Here is a 27,968-nt window from a genome sequence, read left to right on the forward strand (position 1 = left end):
TCTTTGTAACACCCTACTGTCAGGATGTCCCTCATCGACATGTTTGGTTCCTGGAGTATATGCTCACTGAGCTTGGAAGAGAAACACCCTTAAATGTACTGGGCTTGTGCTTCCACCAGCATACAGGTGCTGGTGAGCTCTTTTAGGTGGCTGTAAAAGATGTTGATGGACTCATCCGGCTGCTGCTTTGCTTGGCACAGGAGAAAGCAATTGTAGTCAAGATTGGCATATGACTCAAAGTGTGCCATGACAGCATTTTTCAGGGTGGTGTATGTGTTTTGTGACACAGCTTCCACTACAGTCTTGGAGATTTTGTGGATGTCTGCACCACCGAGGTGAATGAATAGTGCACGCTTCTGGTCATCTGGTATCTCTACTGCCTCGAAGTAGGTCTCTTATTGTTCTACCCATGCCTTCCAGCGAGCTGCGAATAGCTCACTGGCAGGGTTGGATGACATTCTGATGATGCAGAGGAGGCTGGGTTAGCGTCACTTGGTGATTGTGCAGGAGGCGGCAGGAAGGACGCCTATTTCAGGTAGGTGTACTGGAGCAGGATGGTGCACTGTTGTGGGTGTGGACGTGGCATAGGCAGGCGTCCTGCAATGCAGGTGCAGGGCCAGCAGGCATTCTCCAGATGTAGCGTGGCTTGGGTTGATGGCACTGTGCACAGCAATGGGTCTCACATGGAGTAGCACAAGCCACAAAGCAGATTCAATGCCCTGGGGGTGGCGTATCTTGTTTGGCACACTCAGAGAGGAGCCCAGGACTTTTGGATGAGAGTCTGTCTGGGCACTTCAGGGTAATACTGACATGGAGGCGGTGCAGCACATGTCAGGGTTGCAGTCCGTAGCTTTTTCACATGGTGCGCTGAGCCTCGGGTTGGCAGGGAGGCTCCTGGTCGAATTCTTCTCCCTAGCCTCAACACAGCAGCAGAGAGCAGCAGGCCGGTGCAGAGGTTATATGTTCGTACACAGCAGATCCAATGGGCCTGCGGAGCCTCTCACTTTGCACGAAGTTGTCCTTTTCAATGAGGCCAAAGCTGCAGCTACTGAGAGCAGCACGGATCAGTGTGCAGGGAGATCAGTTATGAACGGAGGCGCGGGCAACGGCGGCTTTTTCCGGGAGGCAGGAGACCCAGCATTACATGCAGGGGCGAGTCAGGCCCCCTTGTCGCCAGTGTAGTGTACTGGTGGTGGGGCTACAGCAAGGCAATGAAGGACTCACACACAGTAGTTGGCTCTTGTGGTCCTTGAACTGACCACACTCGTTTTCACAGGCTACTTATTTTCTTGTCTGACGTGTGCATCATAACACACCAAGGCCCTCATTACAACATTGGCGGTAAAAGGCACTTACCGCCTTGCAGAAGACCGCCAATACACTGCCGCGGCCGCGGAATACCGCCACAGCTATTATGACCCACATCTCGGAATCCGCCAAAATTCAGATACCCACACAAGTCCGCCACACCAAAGGTCAGTGATAAACTGGCGAAAACAAAACCTCCACCGTCACGCCAATAGAAACACGCCCATGCTATCACGACCCACGAATCCACGCAGCGGTCTTTCAACCGCGGTATTCCATTGGCGGTACACACCGCCGCGCTAAAAATACACACACATCTCCAAAACACTGCCACATTGGACAATTCCAAATACACACACCTGACACACATACAAACACCACTCCCACACACCCAACACAATATAAAACACACACCCACATCACCCACAAACCCCTACGACCAAAAAATCCGAAAGAAGGCCAGAGAGAGACTTCAGCAATAGACAACCCCACCACACAGAGGCACACAACACCATCACCCATACAACATCCACGCTCAAAACACCCCACACCACCACACATCACCACACTCATCAACACATACACCACCCCACACATCACCTACACCACCCCATGTCACGCCAAAGACACCCCAGGTTTTCAGAGGAGGAGCTCAGGGTCATGGTGGAGGAAATCCTACGGGTAGAGCCACAGCTATTTGGAGCACAGGTGCAGCACACCTCCATAGCCAGGAAGATGGAGCTATGGCGCAGAATCGTCGACAGGGTCAATGCTGTGGGACAGCATCCAAGAAATCGGGAGGACATCCGGAAGAGGTGGAACGACCTACGGGGGAAGGTGCGTTCAGTAGTCTCCAGGCACAACATCGCGATTCAGCGGACTGGCGGCGGATCCCCACCTCCTCCCCCACAACTAACAACATGGGAGGAGCAGGTCTTGACCATCATGCATCCTGAGGGCCTTGGAGGAGTCGGTGGAGGAATGGACACTGGTAAGTCAAATCTTAACTATCATATCCCCCACCCTACCTGCATGCTATCACACACCCCCACCCTCACCCCCTCCCCTATCACTACAACTCCTCACTAATGTACTAATAACACAAACCACACATCCCAACACCAATCCCTGCATGACACAACTAAGCATGGACACCCAGCACTAAAGCATGCTCACTGCACATACCCATAACAACCCCCCAACCATCATCAATCAAGCCCCCACACAGGAATGCTTGCACTGGGGTACACGCACACCCACCCATTGCACATCATGACACACACACATGCAATAATCATGCTCTTATACCCCTGCAGGACCACTACGTAACGTCACCACACAGGAGGGTCCAGACATCTCCACTCCACCCACAGAAGAGGCCCACAGTGACGACAGCAGCTCTGGCCAACTGGATCCAGATGACCAGCCTGGACCATCGTGGGCCTCAGGACAGTCGGTACCCCTTGCACAGGCACAGCCCAACACTGACCTTCCACCCTCTGGTAACACCAGCACAGCACCCACCCAGCGGGCCCATACCTCCGTACCCAGGACATGTCAATCAGCTGTGTGTCCACCACTACAGGGAATCCAGGGTAACCCACCACCCCAACAACAACAGGGACCTGGGGGCAGTGGTAGTGGGCACACGGTCCAGGGGACGGAGGCACAGGAACACAGGGGAACTGGGAGGGCTGCTGTGCGACAGGGGGCGGACAGGCCAAGGGAACCCACTCTCCACAAGGCCCTCTCCTCCATCATGGGAGCATACCACCACTCCCAGGAGACGATGGCGACGGTCCTGGCCAAGTTTCAGGAGACCCAGCACCTGCAGGACAAACAGTATTTGGGGTTCAGGGAGGAGCTCAGAACCATCAGCTCCGCCCTGGGCACCATCGTAGGGTGCTGAAGGACATACAAAAGACCATGAGGGACACCGTGACACTCCAAGGGGCCCCTGACACTAGCATGGACGATGAACTGCCCACCACCTCTGCCGGCGCTAGTGGACAGGACGCCACAGGACCACCACACCAGCACCCCACCCCCTGCAGACGGACAACCACCCCGTAAGCGGTCCCTGAGATCCAGGAACAGGACAGAGCAAGATGGCAAGACCCCCGCCAGGAAATGAGACCACCCTGATTGTCCTCTCACTGTCTCACTTTGTAACCCTGTCCAACCTTAAACTGCCCCAGCTCCACTTCCTATGCCCACATGGGCAATGCACCTGTGAGACTTATAGCCTGGACTCTGCCATGGACATTCCTCCACCATCACCCGTCACCATTTTGCCACCCCCTCCAATAATTAGCACTTCAATAAACACCCTTGAACCACAAAACAATCTGGAGTCAGTCTGTGATTTTGAAAATGTATATTAGCAATGACAGTGACAAAATGCCTTTTCAAATGTAATGCCAACATACCTATGTCACACATCACAAGTCCATGAAGGATGCAAGCAGATGACACACGTTGGTAACCACACCTGTAAAACCGTAAGGGAAATGTACAACTCAGTTACCAAATACTGCTACTAATTGACAGACAGGATAGAGGTAGAAGTGTGAAAGTGAATGTAATAGTAAAACAATTGTTCTCACCTGTGTGTCACTGGAAATATTGCTGTATGACTGACTCCCTGTTGTCTATGTCTTCTTCCTCAGCCTCCTCCTCATCACTGTCCACAGGCTCCACAGGCTCCACAGCTGCCACAACTCCGTCATCTGGACCATCCTCCTGCAGAAAAGGCACCTGGCGTCGCAAAGCAAGATTGTGAAGCATCGAGCAGGCGATGATGATCTGGCACACCTTCCTTGGTGAGTAGAATAGGGAACCACCTGTCATATGGAGGCACCTGAACCTGGCCTTCAGGAGGCCGAAGGTGCGTTCGATCACCCTCCTAGTCCGCCCATGGGCCTCATTGTAGCGTTCCTCTGCCCTGGTCCTGGGATTCCTCACTGGGGTCAATAGCCAGGACAGGTTGGGGTAACCAGAGTCCCCTAATAGCCACACCCGGTGCCTCTGGAGTTGACCCATCACATACGGGATGCTGCTATTCCGCAGGATGTAGGCGTCATGCACTGAGCCAGGGAACATAGCATTTACCTGGGAGATGTACTGGTCTGCCAAACATACCATCTGTACATTCATGGAATTATAACTCTTCCGGTTCCTGTACACCTGTTCACTCCTGCGTGGGGGGACCAGAGCTACATGGGTGCCATCAATAGCACCTATGATGTTGGGGATATGTCCCAGGGCATAGAAGTCACCTTTCACTGTGGCCAAATCCTCCACCTGAGGGAAAACGATGTAGCTCCTTACGTGTTTCAGCAGGGCAGACAACACTCTGGACAACACGTTGGAAAACATAGGCTGGGACATCCCTGATGCCATGGCCACTGTTGTCTGAAATGACCCACTTGCAAGGAAATGGAGCACTGATAGCACCTGCACTTCAGGGGGTATTCCTGTGGGATGGCGGATTGGTGAGATCAGGTCTGGGTACACAGTTCCTGGATTATGGCACGGTCAAACCTGTAGGTGATGATCAAATGTCGCTCCTCCATTGTTAACAGGTCCACCAGCAGTCGGTACATCAGAGGAGTCCGCCATCTCCTCAAATGTCCCAGCTGACGGTGCCTAAGAAGGACAACAGCAACCACAGATTCAACAAATTCCCAGGTATGTACCCACAGCTACACAGAACACGACACCAAATACAAAACTCTTCCTGTATGTGTGTTGAGTGCAGGCCTAGGTATGTGTGACGCAGTAGTAAATGAAGCCATGTGGGCCCCTGAAATGGCGGCTGCCTGACCTCTAAACTGGGACAATGGGATGTGAGGTATTTGCGCTGGCGTTGTACACCGTCGCGGTAGGCGGTCGTAGACCGCGGCGCAATGCTGCATTGGTTAACATTGGACCCTATGGGTCCCAGGAGCCAATGATGAAGTGCGCCAGCGGGGATGATACGCACCGCCGCGGACGTCACCACCGCGGACGTGACCGCCATTTTCTATCTGTTCAATCACTCGATACCTGATCTTCGACAGGAGACGACCTACACTGCAAGTGCTGCTGTGACCTCGGTCTGGAAGAGACAATGGCTGCTGCGTCTGGGGAAAGCGCCCCTGCCTTCACTGCTCAGGAGTTGGAGAAGCTAGTCGACGGGGTCCTCCCCCAGTACACGCTACTCTACGGTCCTCCAGACCAACAGGTAAGTACACAGGGAGCACCTTGTATGGGCTATGCCTGTGTGGAGAGGGCTGGTTGTGAGAAGGAAGGGGGCAGAGTTCAGCGAGCATGAAGGAGTGTGAATGCATGTGCCACATGGCAAGGGTAGGGATGGGGGCCACTCACTTCGACGGAGCAGTTGGTAATGACTTCTCTTCTTCCCCTGTACATGTCATGTAGGTCAGCGCCCACCAGAAGAAGGACATTTGGCGTGCCATCGCCAAGGACGTCCGGACCCTGGGGGTCCACCAGAGACGGGGCACCCACTGCTGTAAAAGATGGGAGGACATTCGCCGCTGGAGCAAGAAGACGGCGGAGGCTCAGCTGGGGATGGCCTCCCAACGTGGGAGGGGTGCCCGTCGCACCATGACCCCCCTGATGTTCCGGATCCTGGCGGTGGCCTACCCGGAGTTGGATGGGCGCTTGAGGGCATCACAGCAGACACAAGGGGGTGAGTACAACATCATTCAGCGGACTTTGCGCGCAGTGGAGGGGTCTGGGTGGGGGAGGAGGGCTGTGGGTTTCCCTAGGCCAGGGCGAGTTACGTAGGCTAGGCCCCTCCGGAATGCAGGCCATGTGGCACTCCACCCCACCTCTGTAGAGTGTCAAGTACAGGTATACATGCCCCTGTGTCATCTATGTGTGCAGATGTCCACCATAGCCATGTAGGCCAGATCCCAGGAATTGCATCTGTAGAGGCCAAGAGCACGGCATAGTGCAGGGGGCTGCTGTGTCTGTATTGTCCGCCAACTGTAGCGGTAAGCCATGCACTCAACCTGTCTTTCTTTTGTTGTCCCCCCCCCTTTTTGTGCTCTCCCTGTTCTTTTGTGCATCAGCATCATCAGGCGGAGGTACAGTGGCACCGGAGAACGAGGGAGATGCATCCCACATGGCCGTGGAGGGCCACACCACGGACTCTGAATACACCAGTGGGACGGAGGGCGAGGGGAGCTTCACGTCGGTCACCGGATCACCAAACAGCGACACAGACTCGTCCGTCGATGGGAGCTCCCTTGTGGTGGCGGCACCATCTGTGCCCCCCACTTCTACAGGTACAGCCGCCACCCCCCCTACCAGCACCGCCCTCCCAGCAGCCCCTCAGCCTTCGTCCCGTGCCCGCTCACCCAGGAGGGTGGGCATCACCTTCGCCCCAGGCACCTCAGCCCCTGCCCCTGTCACCCCTGCTGCACTCAGTGAGGAGGCCATTGACCTCCTCAGGTCACTCACTGTTGGGCAGTCTACCATTGTGAATGCCATCCAGGGTGTAGAAAGGGAGTTGCAACACGTAATGCATTCCTGGAGGGCATTCATTCTGGTCAGGCTGCCCTTCATCGAACCCTGCAATCTCTGGCCTCAGCACTGATGGCAGCCATTGTCCCTGTGTCTAACCTCCCCCCTCCAACTTCCTCCACCCAGACACAGTCCCCTGTACCCCAGCCTATCCCAAGCACACCATCAGACAAGCATGCACACACCTCAAAACACAAAAGTAGCTCAGGCAAACATAAGCACCACACAACCCACAGGCACTCACACAAGCATCACCCACATACAGACACAGCAACATCCACTGCTTCCACTGTGTCCCCCTCCTCGTCGTCTCCCTCCTCCCTCCCAGTGTCGTCTACACTCTCACCTGCATGCACTACATCTACAGGCACTAGGACCCAGCACCACACCCCGCTCACCTGCACTCACCACCCCCACTACCATTTACACGTCCCCTGTGTCCACTCCCAGTGTGTCTGTGACGCCCCCTCCCAAAGTACACAAACGCGGGCACCCACACACCCAACATCCATCCACCTCACGACAGCCTCCAGTACCTGCACCCAAATCACCTAAAGTTACACCTCCTACAACCACCTCCTCTTCCTCCACTCCCAGACCCCCTCCAGCTACCCGTCCCAGTGTTCGTCAGAAACTCTTCCTGAGCAACGTTGACCTCTTTCCCACCACCCCCACCCCTCCAATTCATAGGCCCCGTATTAACACCTCTGCCAAAAAAAGTCCGGTACCAGTGGTGCGTGTTAAAGGTGTGTGGAGTGCACCGGCCACCAGGGCAGCCAGTGTGACACGGAGCCAAAGCACAGCCAGTCCACCCCCTGTAAAGCACCTTAAGTTGGAAAGTGGCCGACGGGAGAGGGTGAAGACTCCTGCCGGCAAAACAGCTCACAAGGGTCCTGGGGGGAGGAGCACCGCTGAACAGGGCCCCGCCGGGACAAGAACCGCTGAACGGGCCCCGCCGGGAGGAGCACCGCTGAACAGGGCCCCGCCGGGACAAGAACCGCAGAACGGGCCCCGCCGGGAGGAGCACCGCTGAACAGGGCCCCGTCGGGAGGAGCACCGCTGAACAGGGCCCCGCCAGGACAAGAACCGCTGAACGGGCCCCGCCGGGAGGAGCACTGCTGAACAGGGCCCCGCCGGGACAAGAAACGCAGAACGGGCCCCGCCTGGAGGAGCACCGCTGAACGGGCCCCACCGGGACAAGAACCGCAGAACGGGCCCCGCCGGGAGGAGCACTGCTGAACAGGGCCCCGCCTGGACAAGAACCGCACCGCTGGGCCCTTCCTGTCACGCACCGCACCGCTGGGCCCTTCCTGTCAAGCACCGCTCCGCTGGGCCCTTCCTGTCAAGCACCGCTCCGCTGGGCCCTTCATCTCAAGCACCGCACTGCTGGGCCCTTCATCTCAAGCACCGCACCGCTGGGCCCCGCCGTCTCAAGCACCGCTCCGCTGGGCCCTTCATCTCAAGCACCGCTCCGCTGGGCCCTTCCTGTCAAGCACCGCTCCGCTGGGCCCTTCATCTCAAGCACCGCACCGCTGGGCCCCGCCGTCTCAAGCACCGCTCCGCTGGGCCCTTCATCTCAAGCACCGCTCCGCTGGGCCCCGCCGTCTCAAGCACCACTCCGCTGGGCCCTTCCTGTCAAGCACCGCTCCGCTGGGCCCTTCCTGTCAAGCACCGCTCCGCTGGGCCCTTCATCTCCAGCACCTCACCGCTGGGCCCCGCCGTCTCAAGCACCGCTCCGCTGGGCCCTTCATCTCAAGCACCGCACCGCTGGGCCCCGCCGTCTCAAGCACCGCTCCGCTGGGCCCTTCCTGTCAAGCACCGCTCCGCTGGGCCCTTCATCTCAAGCACCGCACCGCTGGGCCCCGCCGTCTCAAGCACCGCTCCGCTGGGCCCTTCATCTCAAGCACCGCTCCGCTGGGCCCTTCATCTCAAGCACCGCACCGCTGGGCACCGCTGGGCACCGCCGGGCACCGCCGTCTCAAGCACCGCTCCGCTGGGCCCTTCATCTCAAGCACCGCTCCGCTGGGCCCTTCCTGTCAAGCACCGCTCCGCTGGGCCCTTCATCTCAAGCACCGCACCGCTGGGCCCCGCCGTCTCAAGCACCGCTCCGCTGGGCCCTTCATCTCAAGCACCGCTCCGCTGGTCCCCGCCGTCTCAAGCACCGCTCCACTGGGCCCTTCCTGTCAAGCACCGCTCCGCTGGGCCCTTCCTGTCAAGCACCGCTCCGCTGGGCCCTTCATCTCAAGCACCGCACCGCTGGGCCCCGCCGTCTCAAGCACCGCTCCGCTGGGCCCTTCATCTCAAGCACCGCACCGCTGGGCCCCGCCGTCTCAAGCACCGCTCCGCTGGGCCCTTCCTGTCAAGCACCGCTCCGCTGGGCCCTTCATCTCAAGCACCGCACCGCTGGGCCCTGCCGTCTCAAGCACCGCTCCGCTGGGCCCTTCATCTCAAGCACCGCTCCGCTGGGCCCTTCATCTCAAGCACCGCTCCGCTGGGCCCTTCATCTCAAGCACCGCTCCGCTGGGCCCCGCCGTCTCAAGCACCTCTCCGCTGGGCCCTTCCTGTCAAGCACCGCTCCGCTGGGCCCTTCATCTCAAGCACCTCACCGCTGGGCCCCGCCGTCTCAAGCACCGCTCCGCTGGGCCCTTCATCTCAAGCACCGCTCCGCTGGGCCCTGCCGTCTCAAGCACCGCTCCGCTGGGCCCTTTCTGTCAAGCACCGCTCCGCTGGGCCCTTCATCTCAAGCACCGCACCGCTGGGCCCCGCCGTCTCAAGCACCGCTCCGCTGGGCCCTTCATCTCAAGCACCACTCCGCTGGGCCCTTCATCTCAAGCACCGCTCCGCTGGGCCCTTCATCTCTAGCACCGCTCCGCTGGGCCCCGCCGTCTCAAGCACCGCACCGCTGGGCACCGCCGTCTCAAGCACCCTTCCGCTGGGCCCTTCATCTCAAGCACCGCTCCGCTGGGCCCTTCCTGTCAAGCACCGCTCCGCTGGGCCCTTCATCTCAAGCACCGCACCGCTGGTCCCCGCCGTCTCAAGCACCGCTCCGCTGGGCCCTTCATCTCAAGCACCGCTCCGCTGGGCCCCGCCGTCTCAAGCACCGCTCCACTGGGCCCTTCCTGTCAAGCACCGCTCCGCTGGGCCCTTCCTGTCAAGCACCGCTCCGCTGGGCCCTTCATCTCAAGCACCGCACCGCTGGGCCCCGCCGTCTCAAGCACCGCTCCGCTGGGCCCTTCATCTCAAGCACCGCACCGCTGGGCCCCGCCGTCTCAAGCACCGCTCCGCTGGGCCCTTCCTGTCAAGCACCGCTCCGCTGGGCCCTTCATCTCAAGCACCGCACACTGGGCCCTGCCGTCTCAAGCACCGCTCCGCTGGGCTCTTCATCTCAAGCACCGCTCCGCTGGGCCCTTCATCTCAAGCACCGCTCCGCTGGGCCCTTCGTCTCAAGCACCGCTCCGCTGGGCCCCGCCGTCTCAAGCACCGCTCCGCTGGGCCCTTCCTGTCAAGCACCGCTCCGCTGGGCCCTTCATCTCAAGCACCTCACCGCTGGGCCCCGCCGTCTCAAGCACCGCTCCGCTGGGCCCTTCATCTCAAGCACCGCTCCGCTCGGCCCTGCCGTCTCAAGCACCGCTCCGCTGGGCCCTTTCTGTCAAGCACCGCTCCGCTGGGCCCTTCATCTCAAGCACCGCACCGCTGGGCCCCGCCGTCTCAAGCACCGCTCCGCTGGGCCCTTCATCTCAAGCACCACTCCGCTGGGCCCTTCATCTCAAGCACCGCTCCGCTGGGCCCTTCATCTCTAGCACCGCTCCGCTGGGCCCCGCCGTCTCAAGCACCGCTCCGCTGGGCCCTTCATCTCAAGCACCGCTGGCCCATTGACAGTGCCGGTTCTGTGTCGAGCAGGGCTTCAGGAAGCACTCGGGGCACCATGCCTCCTCCAATAACAGTGGAGTCGGTAATCCATCTGATGGACTGTGGCTTTGCACTCCCCAGGATGGTCCAGTGGGCAAGCCTCCCACTGTAGAGACTTGAGAGACTGTGGCTTTGCACTCCCCAGGATGGGACAGTGGGCAAGCCTCCCACTGTAGGGACTTGTGAGACTGTGGCTTTGCACTCCCCAGGATGGGACAGTGGGCAAGCCTCCCACTGTAGGGACTTGTGAGACTGTGGCTTTGCACTCCCCAGGATGGGACAGTGGGCGTGGAGGCCCCTCGTGGATCTGGCGTCGTGGACTCATGTGGCTGAGGTGCCCCCCCTTCCCTTCCCCCTGAGGTGCCTGTAGTTTTATCATCTGATGCCCCTGCAGTGTTCTCTCCAATGGTATCTGGTCTCCTGTGTGGGCTTTGCCCATGTGTTTGTGCACATTGGCCCACGGACTATGGAACTTTGACGGAATGTGCAGGACTTTTTGACCAAGGATATATTGTTGACTATGTTCATTCCTTATTTTTGTATCTTTTATATGGCATATTTGCCATTCCTTCAATGGAGCTATTTATACATATATTTTATAGATCATTTCAATTGTGTCTTTGCATTATTCCGGGGGGTTTGTGTGGTGTCACTCTGACTTGTTGCTCGGCATTGGGGTGTAGGTATTTGTGGTGGGGGGGGTGGGTGTATGGCTCACGTGTGTGCCCGTAAGCTTTCCTCCTCCCCCCTCGCCTGTGTCGTAGGTGCAGTACTCACCGTTGTCGTCTGCGCCGGCGTTTGACTCCTGGTAGATGAGCAGGTAGACAATAGCTGGTAGGATGTGTAATTCGGGCTCCATGCTGTCCTCCTTCCTCGTGGGGTGTGTAGAGGTGAGCGTTTTCCCGTTCGTAGTCTGTTTCCGCCGTGTTTTTATCGGCGGGGCTCCCGCCCCGGAAAAGGTGGCGGATTGGTGAGTTGTGATAGGGGGGGCGGTACATTGTCTGCCGCCTGCCTGTTGGCGGTGACCGCCGCGCTGTTTGACGGTCCCGCCGTGGCGGTCGGAGTGTTAAAGTGGCGGCCTGTGTTGGCGGTTCCCGCCAGGGTTAGAATTCCATTTTTTGGACCGCCGGCCTGTTTGCGGGTTGGCCGCCGCTTTATCACCGACCGCCAGGGTCAGAATGACCCCCTTAATATTTATGTCAAAGTACCTTGGCCCATGTGATGAATCCTTGCCTACTCTGGCCACAATTGAGGCACACCGTGTTGATATTCCTGACAAGAATCTTCGCTAGGTTAGGATCTCGATATGTTATAGGCAGTGGGATGCAGTATTTCTGGGATGTTTCAGTTATTGTCGACCGGTGAGCTGTTCTAAGATATCACTGGATGGAGATTTCTATGGGCGAGCACAAAGTGCTCCGTCCATTCTGTAATCTCTCTTTAGGCTTGAAACCAAGCCCATGCCAAGTCAGTCACTTACATTGGTTCATGGGCTTGCCTTTTAAAAATCCGCTTGCTTTCATTTGTGAAAGGCATGCATACGTCATGCCATGCCTTTTCCGGTGTTTAGCCCACCTACACAGCACCGGTAAAGTACCAAAAACATACGAGGCTCGATGTTTTCAGCCTGTAGTCCGGACTACTTCATCTGTTTATTTACCACGCAGCGCGATCGTGCTGCATTTTACATAGCGCTATTGCGCTGCGTTTTTTTTTGCTTTACAACACTAATAGCTCTAACTCGAACAAATGCGAGACCCGTTACATTGAAAATGCTTGTTATTGGTACGTTGTCGACTCTCAAACTCATCCTAAAGTCCAACTCACGAGGCGTGCAATTGGCTAGGACCAGGGGCGTAGTCCAAGTACAGACTTTGGTGCTCCCCCACTGCAGCCGTCACTTTTTTATTAGTTTATGCTCAATAGCAGACGCTAAAACCTTCTTTTAACAATGATAGACTAGGGTTGTCATTTCAATGCTTTACATAAGTGATTAATCAGCAAATTACATAGAACATGCCATAAGGATATTTACTATCAAAGCATACAGATCATAAGTACAGAGAACTGCTGACAGTTCTAAAATGCGGCATAGATTTGCCTTATAATGTAGAAGAATTAGATCTCCTCCCACATAGAAGTCTACACATCCTTTTATAGGACTTCTAGCACAGACATTCATAAATTCCACACAGGTACATGGTTCTCAAGCTAGACACCAATAGGGAACGAGCAAAAGGAAACATTTTTCTATAGAATATATTTGAAGTTTCTCTCATGGTAATAATACATTGAATTTGCAGACCTTCTCACATTTTATTTGAGCACCTGAATGAATATATTGTATAATGATAGCCTGGGACAATTGAAATGTCCTTGCTTAGGTACAGTAAGAGTACACCTTTGGTAACACTCTCTTGGTACCTGTGTGAGTCTTGCAATTCTTTATTTGGAAGATGAAGAACAGCAAATAGTCGTTGTGTGATATATTGTGACGTCTTAACAAGATGGGTGACAGTGTGAACACAACTAAGATCAATTAATAATGTGTGTAATATGCAGAAAGAGAAACAACCGCCACACTTTCTAGGGTGCAAAAAGACCAGAAGCCTAGTCGAGATCCTAGAAGCCACTACCAATATTTGAGAAAACAGGGCTTCACAGTGTCAGCCCCCGCCCCGGCTCCGCCCCAGAGGAGAATGCCATTTTTGCCAACAAAGGTTTTCTTTGTGCATTAGCTCTAGAAGTTGCTTACTTTCAATTCAAGCAGAAGAAATATCTGAGGTTCAGTCACTGTTTTCACTAAAAAGCCCCTTTTTTATGGTGGTGAGGGGTAGGAAGGAGGCACAGGGCTCATCTCACATGGGTGTACACCTCATCTTATGGCCATGATATTCTAGTCAGCCCCATCAACAAACCAACCTTGGCAATTCGAGCTGTACTGTTCCCACGGGAGCAGGGTCAGGGCTGATTTGCCTATAGCTGGTTCCAAACTGAGGTGTGTGGGTGAGCAGAGCAACGATGGATTGGAATGTTACCCTGAGCGATTGCCAGTGGTTAGACTTATTGCAAGCATCCTCCTATCACCTTCTGTGTGTTTCATGCCTCTACATCCTGTCAGGACATTCCCCTCAGACTCGTGTCCTGGATGCTCCCATCCTGGCAAATTGATCTTTCCATCCTGGTGAAGGTTGTTCTTTCCATCAGGATGGTTCCCCTCCACCTCGGATAGAGATGGCTCCAATTGGCCCTATAAGCCGGACACTCCCTCTCGGCTTCTTAGTCGCTTAGGTTATTTGTGGACAGAATTTCCTCTGCAATGTCCCAGGTAGATTGTAGCCCTCCTGAGGCAGTATGTTTCTCTTGGCCTACTGAGGCTGGGTTTACTCCTCAGCCTTGTTCTCTGAATGCTTTCCATAGACCTGTGGGTAACACATTCCCCTCTTCGTATAGCACAGAATGTTTTGCTTGGTCTCATGTGTAGGAGATTTCCTCTTCGCTCCCTCCATAAGATGTTTTGATCTGGTTCTTGAGCAATACGTTCCTCCCAGCCTCATCGGCAAGACGTTCTTCTTATTCTCAACTTCTCAACTGCAGAAGGCTTCCCTTTACCTTGTCTGTAAGGTTCTCTCCTCTGGCTCAAAGGCTGGATACCATCTCTGACCTTCTAGTTAGATTGGAGCCCTCCTGAGGTAAGATGTTTAATATGCGCTGAACCGGGACAAGATGTGGAGGGGACAGTTGATTAATACTCTCAATATGTCTGTGATGCTAATCTGCTGTAATTTGATGCAGTAGTAACAATTATGCTGTTTAAGTGATTCAATGTTATGTATGGATTTATATTAATTTGCACACGGTGTGACACATCTCTCCCCTTATTTAGGGGGTGAGGGGGAATGGGACAGGTTAATGAACTGCAATGTTATTTTGTTTTTTAAATCAATAAATTTTTTTTAAAATTATGTGCTCTACGGACTCATGGTCTGAAAGCTGTCATCAGTCTTGTGAGCAGGGCTGGACCATTCTCCTTGGCCTTGGGTCATGGGCAGGACGTTCTTGCTCTCCTGGGCAAGGTGGTCTTTTTGGCCCTCGTCAGGATGCTCCTCTTGGTACGCTGTTGCATTCCTCCTTATGAATAAATCCTGATCCTCTCTGTTCTCTGTGCTGACCTCACTTCTCCCCCACCCTACAGACATCCTGAAAGGGAGGCAGCTCTTACACACCACATACAAGATGTTCATGATCGCAGCGGGTCTGGAGGGTGAGTACCTAAAAGTTATACCCTGTTCTTTCGAACATTCCCTTCCATTACCTGGTCATCATTTCTCTTTAATGAGTTCTCCTTTCTGTTCCATTCTTTTCATGGATTCATTAAATCATGAAGTTGGAAACGAGTCATGATATATGACTATAGAGCGGTGAGTGAGTATTAGAGGAGACGTTCAGCTCACAGGCCTGAGTTGGAAGAGAGGAGATTTGGCTGTTGAGCATGGAAGAGGATAGAGTTGATAATAAGAGTTGAAAATGTTCTGTAAATGGAGTGCAGTGTGTGATTATAAGAGGACAGGTCCAGCTCTTAGACGCAAGTCTTGAAAGTAGAGGTTCTGCTACTGGATCTAAGGGAGGAGACAGGCGGTTCTGCCAATGAAGGTGCATCAGGATAGAGTAGATTCAGTGGAGGGACATGAGGGAGGAAAGGGGAGGTTTGGCTGCTGGATGTGAGTCAGGACAGAGGTGTTTCCACTGATGGGTACAAGTTAGACATTTGTCTGAATGTGGATACAAGCGGCTTGACTGGCACAAGGGCAGATAAAGGAGGCTTCTCTGATGGACAAGATTTAGCTGATGGAAGTGAGACTGTAAAGAGGAGGTTTGGATGATGGACGTGAGTTAGGTTGGGGGAGATTTAGCTGATGCACATGAGAGTGGATAGAGAAGGAAGGTTGCTCCAATGGGCATAAGATGAAGTAGAGGAGCTTTAGCTGATGGACATAAAGGTGGATAGACGAGGGTGATCTTATGGATGCGATTTGGAATACAATCGATTCTGGGGACGGACATGAGTCCGAGTTGACAAGAGTCGACTGATGGACATGAGTGTGGCTATGAGAAAATGACTATGTAAAAAAGTCTGACTAAAATACAAAATCCGAAATATTGTTTACTGAAATATTGCTCGTTGGCGTAAATAAATAAACAGTATACAGCAATGGAGCAATATTTTTGTAAACAACATTTAGGGCATGATATTTATGTCAGACAATATTTTTGTTGTCAATATTCTGATTGGATAAAGGAGATTCGGAAGATGACTGCAGGTAACGGTAGAGGACACCGAGCCAATGGGCATGTGTCAATAAGTTTGTCTGATAAAAATGAGGGTGGATAGGCATGGTATGTTTGATGAATATGACAGATGATATAGGAGATTTTGCTGCTGTAGGTTGGTCTTGAGAACATGCCAGCTTGAGAGGTAGTAATCAAGTGATATGGGAGGAATGGCTATTCTGATTAATGTGCTTCTAAGGCCTGAGATGCTGCTGAAGTTTAAGCAACAGAGCGAGAGTTCAAACATTGCAGAATAACTACACACAGTGGACCACTGATATCTCTCTTCTTCAATTCCTTAGTTCTGAGCCTGATGTTCTTCTGCATTTACTGGGGACAGTATGCCAACGATGGTGTCGGAAAGCCCAGCCTGAAGGTCCTGGGTAAGTATTTCGACTAGTCATGCTGCAAATTATGCCTGCCTGCTCCAGACACGCTGCTGTCATATACAGTCCACATGCACACGTCAAGCAACAATGTTGCTTCAGACACTGCTCTATAACACAGCACATCTACACACACAATCAACATGCCATTCCCCAGGAAACACAGTGGGCCTGATTTAGATATTGGCGGACGAGTTACTCTGTCACAACGTTGAAGGATATCCCATCTGCTGAAATCTAAATCCCATTATATCCAATGAGATTTAGGGGCTCATTTACAAGCGCCCTTCCCTACTGTAGCGTCATTTTTCTGACGCTACAGTGGCACAGAACAGTCCCCCACCCCGCGCCACATTTACAAACTGGCCCAATGGGACCATTGTGCCAGTTTGTTAACCCTTCTGCCACATTATATCTGCGCCAGGTATAATGTATGCAAGGGAGGCGTTCCCCTGAAGGAGGCCCTTAGGAATGGCGCAGTGAAATCTACAAGATTTCATTGCGTCATTCTAGCGTCATTTTTTAACACCTGTTCAGGGCAGGTGTTAAAGTGTCACTGTGGGTTGTTCTATGGGCCTCCCCACACTTTGCTGCACTAGCGTCAAAATGTTTGACGCTAGTCCAGCAAAGTGCCACAACTGCATCAGAAATTATGACGCAGCTGTGCTAACGAGCACCATGGTGCGCTGTATTGTAAATACAGCACTACCATGGTGTCGTTAGGGGGATGCAGGGTGGCACAAGCAAACTGGTGCATCTTGAGTGATGCACCAGTTTCTTGTAAATGAGCGCCTTAGATTTCAGTGGATGAGATATCCGTCACCGCTGTGATGGAGTAATTCGTCTGCCAATGCCGAAATCAGGCCCAGTGTGTGCAATCATTTCTCAGCCACATGTGCAACCTCTTAGTGGGCAACCTTTCACTTCTTTGCTTCTTGACTGATTGTCAAATGTCCCTTTGTCTTAGCATTTTACATATCTTATTTTACTGAGTTTTTATGATGTGTGCTCCTAGACACAGCAGAGCGCTGCAGTAAGAGGATTCATAGCCAATAAGTGAGGGCTCAAAGGCATACAGGTACATTTACAATGTGAACTGAGGACCATCATAGCGTACTAATTACCCGAGGGGCCGGCAAGCGAGAGGCAAGGATTTACAGTCTGGCTTGAGAAGAGACTCTTGTATGAACGGTGCAAGGCCTTCTCAGTTAAGAGAACTAACTCAGTTTGTGCTGGGTTGCCCTTCAGATACACATTGGACCCCTGGACAGGGCCTGAGGTTAAGGGTGTTATTAGATGACAGCACGTTCAGTTGTAGTTGACATAAGAGTACTGGGTCCTGATTCATAAAGGTAAACTTAGACCAAAAGAGTAAACTTAGACCAAAGTGTAAATTTAAACCAAAAGTCTAACTTTACTACGAGTAAAGTTAGACTTTAGGTCTAAACTTAGACTTCTGGTCTAAAGTTAGACTTTTGGTCTAAGTTTACCTTTGTGAATCGGGGCCCTGGCTGGCGCCCATGTCTTGTTGGTAAGTAGTGCTGCCAGTCGCTCATTCACAGATTGAACATCTTGGGGGTGAATACAGATCCCAGGAACACCGCAGGAGACTAGATCTGGAAGAGATCTGGGGGACTCCATCTGAATGAATTTCTTTCTGCCAGGGGGACAGATTTAAGATATTGTCACTGATGCATATGCTTGAATAAAGAGTTTCAAGTAAGAACTTGTGATGAATTGTATCAAAGGCTGCTGACAGCTGATGCTGCACCTGTAGCCGGGATTCATGATTATCAGTGATAGAAGAGGGGGTCATTCTGACGCTGGCGGTCTTTGACCGCCAGGGTCGCGAATGACGGAAGCACCGCCAACAGGCTGGCGGTGCTTCCATGCCCATTCTGACCGCGGTGGTAAAGCAGAGGTCAGAAAACCGGGACCAGCGGTTTCCCGCCGGTTTTCCCCCGGCTGGGCGAATCCGCCAGGGCAGCGCTGCAAGCAGCGCTGCCATGGGGATGCTGAACCCCTTCCCGCCAGTCTGTTTCTGGCGGTTGTCACTGCCAGGAAGAGGCTCGCGGGAACGGGTGTCTTGGGGCCCCTGGGAGCGATTTGCAGATAGCAAGGCTTGTTGGCGTTCTTTTGGCGGGAAAGTAGAAGCTTCTTTGCATCCACAGCTGGCATTTCCTGGGCATATGCCCATCTCCGACTTGCTTGTGACTTTTGGACTTGGTCCCCTTGTTCCACAGGTACCCTAGATTGGAAATCCATTGTTGTTGCATTGTTGGTTTGTGTCTTTCCTGCATTATTCCTCTATCACGACTTCTTTGTCCTTAGGGGAACTTTAGTGCACTTTGCACTCACTTTTCAGGGTCTTGGGGAGGGTTATTTTTCTAACTCTCACTATTTTCTAATAGTCCCAGCGACCCTCTACAAGGTCACATAGGTTTGGGGTCCATTCGTGGTTCGCATTCCACTTTTGGAGTATATGGTTTGTGTTGTCCCTATCCCTATGTTTCCCCATTGCATCCTATTGTAAATATACATTGTTTGCACTGTTTTCTAAGACTATACTGCATATTTTTGGTATTGTGTACATATATCTTGTGTATATTTCCTATCCTCTCACTGAGGGTACACTCTAAGATACTTTGGCATATTGTCATAAAAATAAAGTACCTTTATTTTTAGTATAACTGTGTATTGTGTTTTCTTATGATATTGTGCATATGACACTAAGGGGGTGATTCTGACCCCGGCGGTTCACTACCGCCGGGGCCAGGGTCGGCGGGAGCACCGCCAACAGGCTGGCGGTGCCCCGCAGGGCATTCTGACCGCGGCGGTTTGGCCGCGGCCGCGGTCAGAAAGGGAAAACCAGCGGTCTGCCCTGGGATTCTGACAGCCCATACCGCCATCCTGTTCCTGGCGGTTCTCCCGCCAGGAACAGGATGGCGGTATGGGTTGTCGTGGGTCCCCTGGGGGCCACTGCAGTGCCCATGCCAATGGCATGGGCACTGCAGGGGCCCCCGTAAGTGCATTGCAGACACTGAAATACGCAACGGGTGCCACTGCACCCGTCGCACCTTCCCACTCCGCCGGCTCAATTCTGAGCCGGCGTCCTAGTGGGAAGGGTTTTTGAACTGGGCTGGCGGGCGGTCGCCCGCCAGCCCAGTGCAAAAGCCAAAATACCCTCAGCGGTCTTGCGACCGCGGAGCAGTATTTTGGAGGGGGGAAGTCTGGCGGGCGGCCTCCACCGCCCGCCAGACTTAGAATGACCCCCTAAGTGGTACTGTAGTAGCTTCACACGTCTCCTAGTTCAGCCTAAGCTGCTCTGCTAAGCTACCATTATCTATCAGCCTAAGCTGCTAGACACCCTATACACTAATAAGGGATAACTGGGCCTGGTGCAAGGTGCAAGTACCCCTTGGTACTCACTACAAGCCAGTCCAGCCTCCTACATTGGTTGTGCAGCGGTGGGATAAGTGCTTTGAGACTGCTTACCACTCTTGTCATTGTACTTTTCATGAGAGAAAAATATACAAAACAAGTTCAGTGTGTGTACACATAGCTAAAATGTTTTGCATTTCCTCTTTTCACTCTTTTCTAAGTGCTGAAAAGTACTTCTAAACTTTCAAGAAGTTCTAAAAAGTTTTAAAAGTTTTTTTTCTGTCTTTCTAAAAGTTCTGAAAACTTTTTTCTCTTTTTCTATCACTTTAACTCTCTCTAAAAATGTCTGGCACAGGCCAAAATGTTGACCTGTCTAAGATTGCATATGATCACCTTAGCTGGAAAGGAGCAAGGAGTCTCTGCATAGAGAGAGGTTTGAGTGTAGGGAAGAATCCTTCCTTGGAATTGTTACTTAACATGCTTAGAGAACAAGATAAGGCTAAAAGTGCCCCATCTGTTGAAAAAGTAGCTAATGGTTCCCAATCTGATCCAGGGACTCCCCCAGGAAAAGATTCAGGAAAGAAACTTCCAAGCCTGCCCATTACTAGACAGTCTAGCATAGTTGGTAATGATGATGAGCCACACCATACAAATAGTGTTGTCTCACATCATAGCAAAAGCATTTATTCTCACCATACTGGTAGTAATGTTTCTGTTAGCCAAGCTGTTAGGGTGGCTTCTGTAAGGGACAGGTCTCCTTCTGTTCATTCCCATCATACCTCTGTATCTAGGAATGTCCCTCCCACCAACCCTGATGACAGAATGTTAGAGAGGGAACTCAATAAGTTGAGGGTGGAACAAACCAGACTGAAGCTTAAAAAGCAACAGCTGGATTTGGATAGACAGTCTTTTGAACTAGAGAAGGAAAGACAGAAGTTGGGTTTAGATACCCATGGTGGCAGCAGCAGTATTCCCTATAGTCATCCTGCAAAAGAGCATGATTCCAGGAATCTGCACAAGATAGTTCCCCCTTATAAGGAGGGGGATGACATTAACAAGTGGTTTGCTGCACTTGAGAGGGCCTGTGTTGTACAGGATGTCCCTCAAAGGCAGTGGGCTGCTATCCTATGGCTATCATTTAGTGGAAAAGGTAGGGATAGGCTCCTTACTGTGAAAGAAAATGATGCCAATAATTTCCAAGTTCTTAAGAATGCACTCCTGGATGGTTATGGCTTAACCACTGAACAATACAGGATAAAGTTCAGAGAGACCAAAAAGGAGTCTTCACAAGACTGGGTTGATTTCATTGACCATTCAGTGAAGGCCTTGGAGGGGTGGTTACATGGCAGTAAAGTTACTGATTATGACAGCCTGTATAACTTAATCCTGAGAGAGCATTTTCTTAATAATTGTGTGTCTGATTTGTTGCACCAGTACTTGGTGGACTCTGATCTGACCTCTCCCCAAGAATTGGGAAAGAAGGCAGACAAATGGGTCAGAACAAGGGTGAACAGAAAAGTTCATACAGGGGGTGACAAAGATGGCAACAAAAAGAAGGATGGTAAGTCTTCTGACAAGGGTGGGGACAAATGTAAAAATGAGTCTTCATCAGGCCCACAAAAACACTCTGGTGGGGGTGGTGGGCCCAAATCCTCTTTTAATCAGAACAAGGAAAAGAAACCATGGTGCTATTTATGTAAAATAAAAGGCCATTGGACAACAGATCCCAGTTGTCCAAAGAAAAGCACCAATGCTCCTACCACTACAACCCCTACTGCTACCCCTAGTGTCCCTACTAATAGCAGTGGTGGTGGGAGCAAACCTACTAATAGCCAATCCAAGGGAGTAGCTGGGCTCACTATTGGTAACTTAGTTGGGGTTGGCCTTGTTAGGGAGGCCACAGAGGCTGTGTTAGTCTCTGAGGGGGCTATTGATTTAGCCACCTTAGTTGCTTGTCCCCTTAATATGGATAAGTACAAGCAGCTACCCCTAATAAATGGTGTTGAGGTTCAGGCCTACAGGGACACTGGAGCCAGTGTGACTATGGTCATAGAGAAACTGGTCCACCCTGAACAACACCTACTTGGTCACCAGTACCAAGTAACCGATGCTCACAACAACACACTTAGCCACCCCTTGGCTGTTGTTAATCTCAACTGGGGGGGGGTTACTGGTCCAAAGAAAGTTGTGGTAGCCACAGATTTACCTGTAGACTGTCTACTAGGAAATGATTTGGAGACATCAGCTTGGTCAGATGTGGAGTTGGAGGCCCATGCAGCAATGCTGGGCATCCCAGGGCATATTTTTGCTTTGACAAGGGCTCAGGCCAAAAAGCAAAAAGGACAGGGAAGCTTGGATCCTGGAACAATGGACCAAGTGCTCCCTAAAGCTAGGGCTAGTAGAAGCAAACCACTTCCTACTATCCCTCCCTCTACAGTGGATTCTACTTCTGAGGAAGAAGAATTCCCTCCCTGTGCAGAACCTACACCAGAGGAGCTTGAAGCAGACACTGCTGAGCTTTTGGGTGAAGGGGGGCCTGCCAGAGAGGAGCTGAGTGTGGCACAGCAAACCTGTCCCACATTAGAGGGTCTCAGACAGCAAGCTGTCAAACAGGCTAATGGGGATGTCAGTGACTCTCACAGAGTTTACTGGGAGGACAACCTCTTGTACACTGAGCATAGGGATCCTAAACCTGGAGCTGCCAGGAGATTAGTGATTCCTCAGGAGTACAGAAAGTTCCTCCTAACTCTAGCCACGACATTCCCCTAGCTGGGCATCTGGGACAAATGAAAACTTGGGACAGACTTGTTCCCTTGTTTCATTGGCCTAGGATGTCTGAGGACACAAAAGATTATTGTAAGTCCTATGAAACCTGTCAAGCCAGTGGCAAGACAGGTGGCACTCCAAAGGCACCCCTTATTCCACTGCCTGTGGTTGGGGTTCCCTTTGAAAGGGTAGGGGTTGACATAGTTGGCCCCCTTGATCCTCCTACTGCTTCAGGCAATAGGTTTATCTTGGTGGTAGTGGACCATGCCACAAGATACCCTGAAGCAATTCCTTTAAGGACCACTACAGCACCTGCAGTGACAAAGGCCCTCCTAGGAATATTTTCTAGGGTGGGCTTCCCAAAGGAAGTAGTATCAGACAGGGGAAGCAATTTCATGTCTGCATACTTAAAGGCCATGTGGAAGGAGTGTGGTGTAACTTACAAGTTCACAACACCCTATCATCCACAAACAAATGGACTGGTGGAGAGATTTAATAAAACTCTCAAAGGCATGATTATGGGTCTCCCTGAAAAACTCCGCAGGAGATGGGATATCCTTCTACCATGCCTCCTTTTTGCCTACAGGGAGGTACCCCAGAAAGGAGTGGGCTTTAGCCCCTTTGAACTTCTTTTTGGACACCCTGTTAGGGGTCCACTCACACTTGTAAAGGAGGGTTGGGAACAACCTTTAAAAGCTCCTAAGCAGGATATTGTGGATTATGTACTTGGCCTCAGATCAAGGATGGCTGAGTACATGAAAAAGGCCAGCAAAAACCTTCAGGCCAGCCAAGAGCTTCAGAAGCAATGGCATGATCAGAAGGCTGTTTTGGTTCAGTACCAACCAGGGCAGAAAGTGTGGGTCTTGGAGCCTGTGGCCCCAAGAGCACTCCAAGATAAATGGAGTGGACCCCACACAATTGTTGAAAAGAAGGGAGAAGTCACCTATTTAGTTGACTTAGGCACTGCCAGGAGTCCCCTTAGGGTGCTCCATGTCAACCGCCTGAAACCCTACTATGACAGGGCTGATCTCACCCTGCTCATGGCAACTGATGAGGGACAGGAAGAAGACAGTGATCCTCTACCTGATCTCTTCTCTTCCACAGAACAAGATGCTCTTGTGGAAGGTGTAGTTTTGGCTGATTGTCTTACTGCTGAGCAGAAAGACCATTGCATAAATCTCCTAGATCAATTCTCTGAACTCTTCTCTACTGTGCCAGGTACCACTTCTTGGTGTGAGCACACTATAGATACTGGAGACAGTTTACCTGTCAAAAGTAAGATCTATAGGCAGCCTGATCATGTCAGGGACTGCATAAAGCAAGAGGTGCAGAAAATGTTAGAACTAGGAGTGGTTGAGCACTCTGAAAGTCCATGGGCTTCTCCTGCGGTACTTGTACCAAAACCCCATTCCAAAGATGGAAAGAAGGAAATGCGGTTTTGTGTAGACTATAGAGGTCTCAACTTGGTAACCAAAACTGATGCTCACCCTATACCCAGGGCAGATGAGCTCATAGATACACTGGCATCTGCCAAGTATCTAAGCACTTTTGATTTGACTGCAGGGTATTGGCAGATCAAATTGTCAGAAGATGCTAAACCTAAAACTGCATTTTCAACAATTGGAGGACATTACCAGTTTACTGTAATGCCTTTTGGTTTGAAAAATGCACCTGCCACTTTTCAAAGGTTGGTGAACACAGTCCTGCAAGGGCTGGAAGCTTTCAGTGCAGCATATTTGGACGATATAGCTGTCTTTAGCTCCAGCTGGGATGATCACCTGGTCCACCTATGGAAAGTTTTGGAGGCCCTGCAAAAGGCAGGCCTCACTATCAAGGCTTCAAAGTGCCAGATAGGGCAGGGGAAGGTGGTTTATCTGGGACACCTTGTTGGTGGGGAACAGATTGCACCACTACAGGGGAAAATCCAAACAATTATTGATTGGGTTCCCCCTACCACTCAGACTCAGGTGAGAGCCTTCCTAGGCCTCACTGGGTATTACAGGAGATTCATTAAGAACTATGGCTCCATTGCAGCCCCTCTTAATGACCTCACATCCAAGAAAATGCCTAAAAAGGTATTATGGACAGCAAACTGTCAGAAAGCTTTTGAGGAGCTGAAGCAGGCCATGTGCTCTGCACCTGTCCTGAAAAGCCCTTGTTACTCTAAAAAATTCTATGTCCAGACTGATGCATCTGAATTAGGAGTAGGGGCAGTCCTATCACAACTTAATTCTGAGGGCCAGGATCAACCTGTTGCTTTTATTAGTAGGAGGTTGACCCCTAGAGAAAAGCGTTGGTCTGCCATAGAGAGGGAGGCCTTTGCTGTGGTCTGGGCTCCGAAGAAGTTGAGGCCATACCTGTTTGGCACTCACTTCATTGTTCAGACAGACCACAAACCTCTACTTTGGCTAAAACAAATGAAAGGTGAAAATCCTAAATTGTTGAGGTGGTCCATATCCCTACAGGGAATGGACTATACAGTGGAACATAGAGCTGGGAGTAGCCACTCCAATGCAGATGGACTCTCCAGATATTTCCACTTAGACAATGAAGACTCATCAGGTCATGGCTAGTCTTATTGTCCTTTGTTTGGGGGGGGGGGGGTTGTGTAGGAAAGTACCATCTTGCCTGGCATGTTACCCCCATTTTTCACTGTATATATGTTGTTTTAGTTGTATGTGTCACTGGGACCCTGTTCACCAGGGCCCCAGTGCTCATAAGTGTGCCTGAATATGTTACCTGTGTAGTGACTAACTGTCTCACTGAGGCTCTGCTAATCAGAACCTCAGTGGTTATGCTCTCTCATTTCTTTCCAAATTGTCACTAACAGGCTAGTGACTAATTTTACCAATTTACTTTGGCTTACTGGAACACCCTTATAATTCCCTAGTATATGGTACTGAGGTACCCAGGGTATTGGGGTTCCAGGAGATCCCTATAGGCTGCAGCATTTATTTTGCCACCCATAGGGAGCTCTGACAATTCTTACACAGGCCTGCCACTGCAGCCTGAGTGAAATAACGTCCACGTTATTTCACAGCCATTTTACACTGCACTTAAGTAACTTATAAGTCACCTATATGTCTAACCTTTACCTGGTAAAGGTTAGGTGCAAAGTTACTTAGTGTGAGGGCACCCTGGCACTAGCCAAGGTGCCCCCACATTGTTCAGAGCCAATTCCCTGAACTTTGTGAGTGCGGGGACACCATTACACGCGTGTACTACATATAGGTCACTACCTATATGTAGCTTCACAATGGTAACTCCGAATATGGCCATGTAACATGTCTATGATCATGGAATTGCCCCCTCTATGCCATCCTGGCATAGTTGGCACAATCCCATGATCCCAGTGGTCTGTAGCACAGACCCTGGTACTGCCAAACTGCCCTTCCTGGGGTTTCACTGCAGCTGCTGCTGCTGCCAACCCCTCAGACAGGCATCTGCCCTCCTGGGGTCCAGCCAGGCCTGGCCCAGGATGGCAGAACAAAGAACTTCCTCTGAGAGAGGGTGTTACACCCTCTCCCTTTGGAAAATGGTGTGAAGGCAGGGGAGGAGTAGCCTCCTCCAGCCTCTGGAAATGCTTTGTTGGGCACAGATGTGCCCAATTCTGCATAAGCCAGTCTACACCGGTTCAGGGGACCCCTTAGCCCTGCTCTGGCGCGAAACTGGACAAAGGAAAGGGGAGTGACCACTCCCCTGACCTGCACCTCCCCTGGGAGGTGTCCAGAGCTCCTCCAGTGTGCTCCAGACCTCTGCCATCTTGGAAACAGAGGTGCTGCTGGCACACTGGAGTGCTCTGAGTGGCAAGTGCCACCAGGTGACGTCAGAGACTCCTTCTGATAGGCTCCTTCAGGTGTTAGTAGCCTATTCTCTCTCCTAGGTAGCCAAACCCTCTTTTCTGGCTATTTAGGGTCTCTGTCTCTGGGGAAACTTTAGATAACGAATGCAAGAGCTCAGCCGAGTTCCTCTGCATCTCTCTCTTCACCTTCTGCCAAGGAATCGACTGCTGACCGCGCTGGAAGCCTGCAAAACTGCAACAAAGTAGCTAAGACGACTACTGCAACTCTGTAACGCTGATCCTGCCGCCTTCTCGACTGTTTTCCTGCTTGTGCATGCTGTGGGGGTAGTCTGCCTCCTCTCTGCACCAGAAGCTCCGAAGAAATCTCCCGTGGGTCGACTGAATCTTCCCCCTGCAACCGCAGGCACCAAAAAGCTGCATTACCGGTCCCTTGGGTCTCCTCTCAGCACGACGAGCGAGGTCCCTCGAATCCAGCGACTCTTTCCAAGTGACCCCCACAGTCCAGTGACTCTTCAGTCCAAGTTTGGTGGAGGTAAGTCCTTGCCTCACCTCGCTGGGCTGCATTGCTGGGAACCGCGACTTTTGCAGCTACTCCGGCCCCTGTGCACTTCCGGCGGAAATCCTTTGTGCACAGCCAAGCCTGGGTCCACGGCACTCTAACCTGCATTGCACGACTTTCTAAGTTGGTCTCCGGCGACGTGGGACTCCTTTGTGCGACTTCGGGTGAGCACCGTTTCACGCATCCTCGTAGTGCCTGTTTCTGGCACTTCTCCAGGTGCTACCTGCTGCTGATAGGGCTCCTTGTCTTGCTCGATGTCCCCTCTCTCTCCTGGTCCAATTTGCGACCTCCTGGTCCCTCCAGGGCCACAGCAGCGTCCAAAAATGCTAACCGCACGATTTGCAGCTAGCAAGGCTTGTTGGCGTTCTTTCGGCAGGAAAATACTTCTGCACGACTCTCCACGGCGAGAGGGATCCGTCCACCAAAGGGGAAGTCTCTAGCCCTTTTCGTTCCTGCAGAAACCTCTGCTTCTTCTGTCCAGTAGAAGCTTCTTTGCACCCGCAGCTGGCATTTCTTGGGCATCTGCCCATCTCCGACTTGCTTGTGACTTTTGGACTTGGTCCCCTTGTTCCACAGGTACTCCAGATTGGAAATCCAGCGTTGGTGCATTGTTGATTTGTGTCTTTCCTGCATTATTCCTCTAACACGACTTCTTTGTCCTTAGGGGAACTTTAGTGCACTTTGCACTCACTTTTCAGGGTCTTGGGGAGGGTTATTTTTCTAACTCTCACCATTTTCTAATAGTCCCAGCGACCCTCTACAAGGTCACATAGGTTTGGGGTCCATTCGTGGTTCACATTCCACTTTTGGAGTATATGGTTTGTGTTGCCCCTATCCCTATGTTTCCCCATTGCATCCTATTGTAACTATACATTGTTTGCACTGTTTTCTAAGACTATACTGCATATTTTTGCTATTGTGTATATATATCTTGTGTATATTTCCTATCCTCTCACTGAGGGTACACTCTAAGATACTTTGGCATATTGTCATA

At 51.9% G+C, this 27,968-nt stretch overlaps 1 protein-coding gene across 1 annotated transcript in view; it reads left to right on the forward strand.

The window, feature by feature from the left end:
* The window catches only part of TMEM145 (transmembrane protein 145), a 167,797-nt gene that overhangs the window by 100,695 nt on the left and 39,134 nt on the right, over positions 1 to 27,968 (forward strand). Inside the window, exons 8-9 of the mRNA XM_069201402.1 lie at positions 14,945 to 15,013; positions 16,383 to 16,463. Coding sequence (XP_069057503.1) covers positions 14,945 to 15,013; positions 16,383 to 16,463 — 150 coding nt within the window. The remainder of the gene's footprint in view (positions 1 to 14,944; positions 15,014 to 16,382; positions 16,464 to 27,968) is intronic.

Source organism: Pleurodeles waltl, chromosome 7 (assembly GCF_031143425.1).
Source record: "Pleurodeles waltl isolate 20211129_DDA chromosome 7, aPleWal1.hap1.20221129, whole genome shotgun sequence".
NCBI lineage: Eukaryota > Metazoa > Chordata > Amphibia > Caudata > Salamandridae > Pleurodeles > Pleurodeles waltl.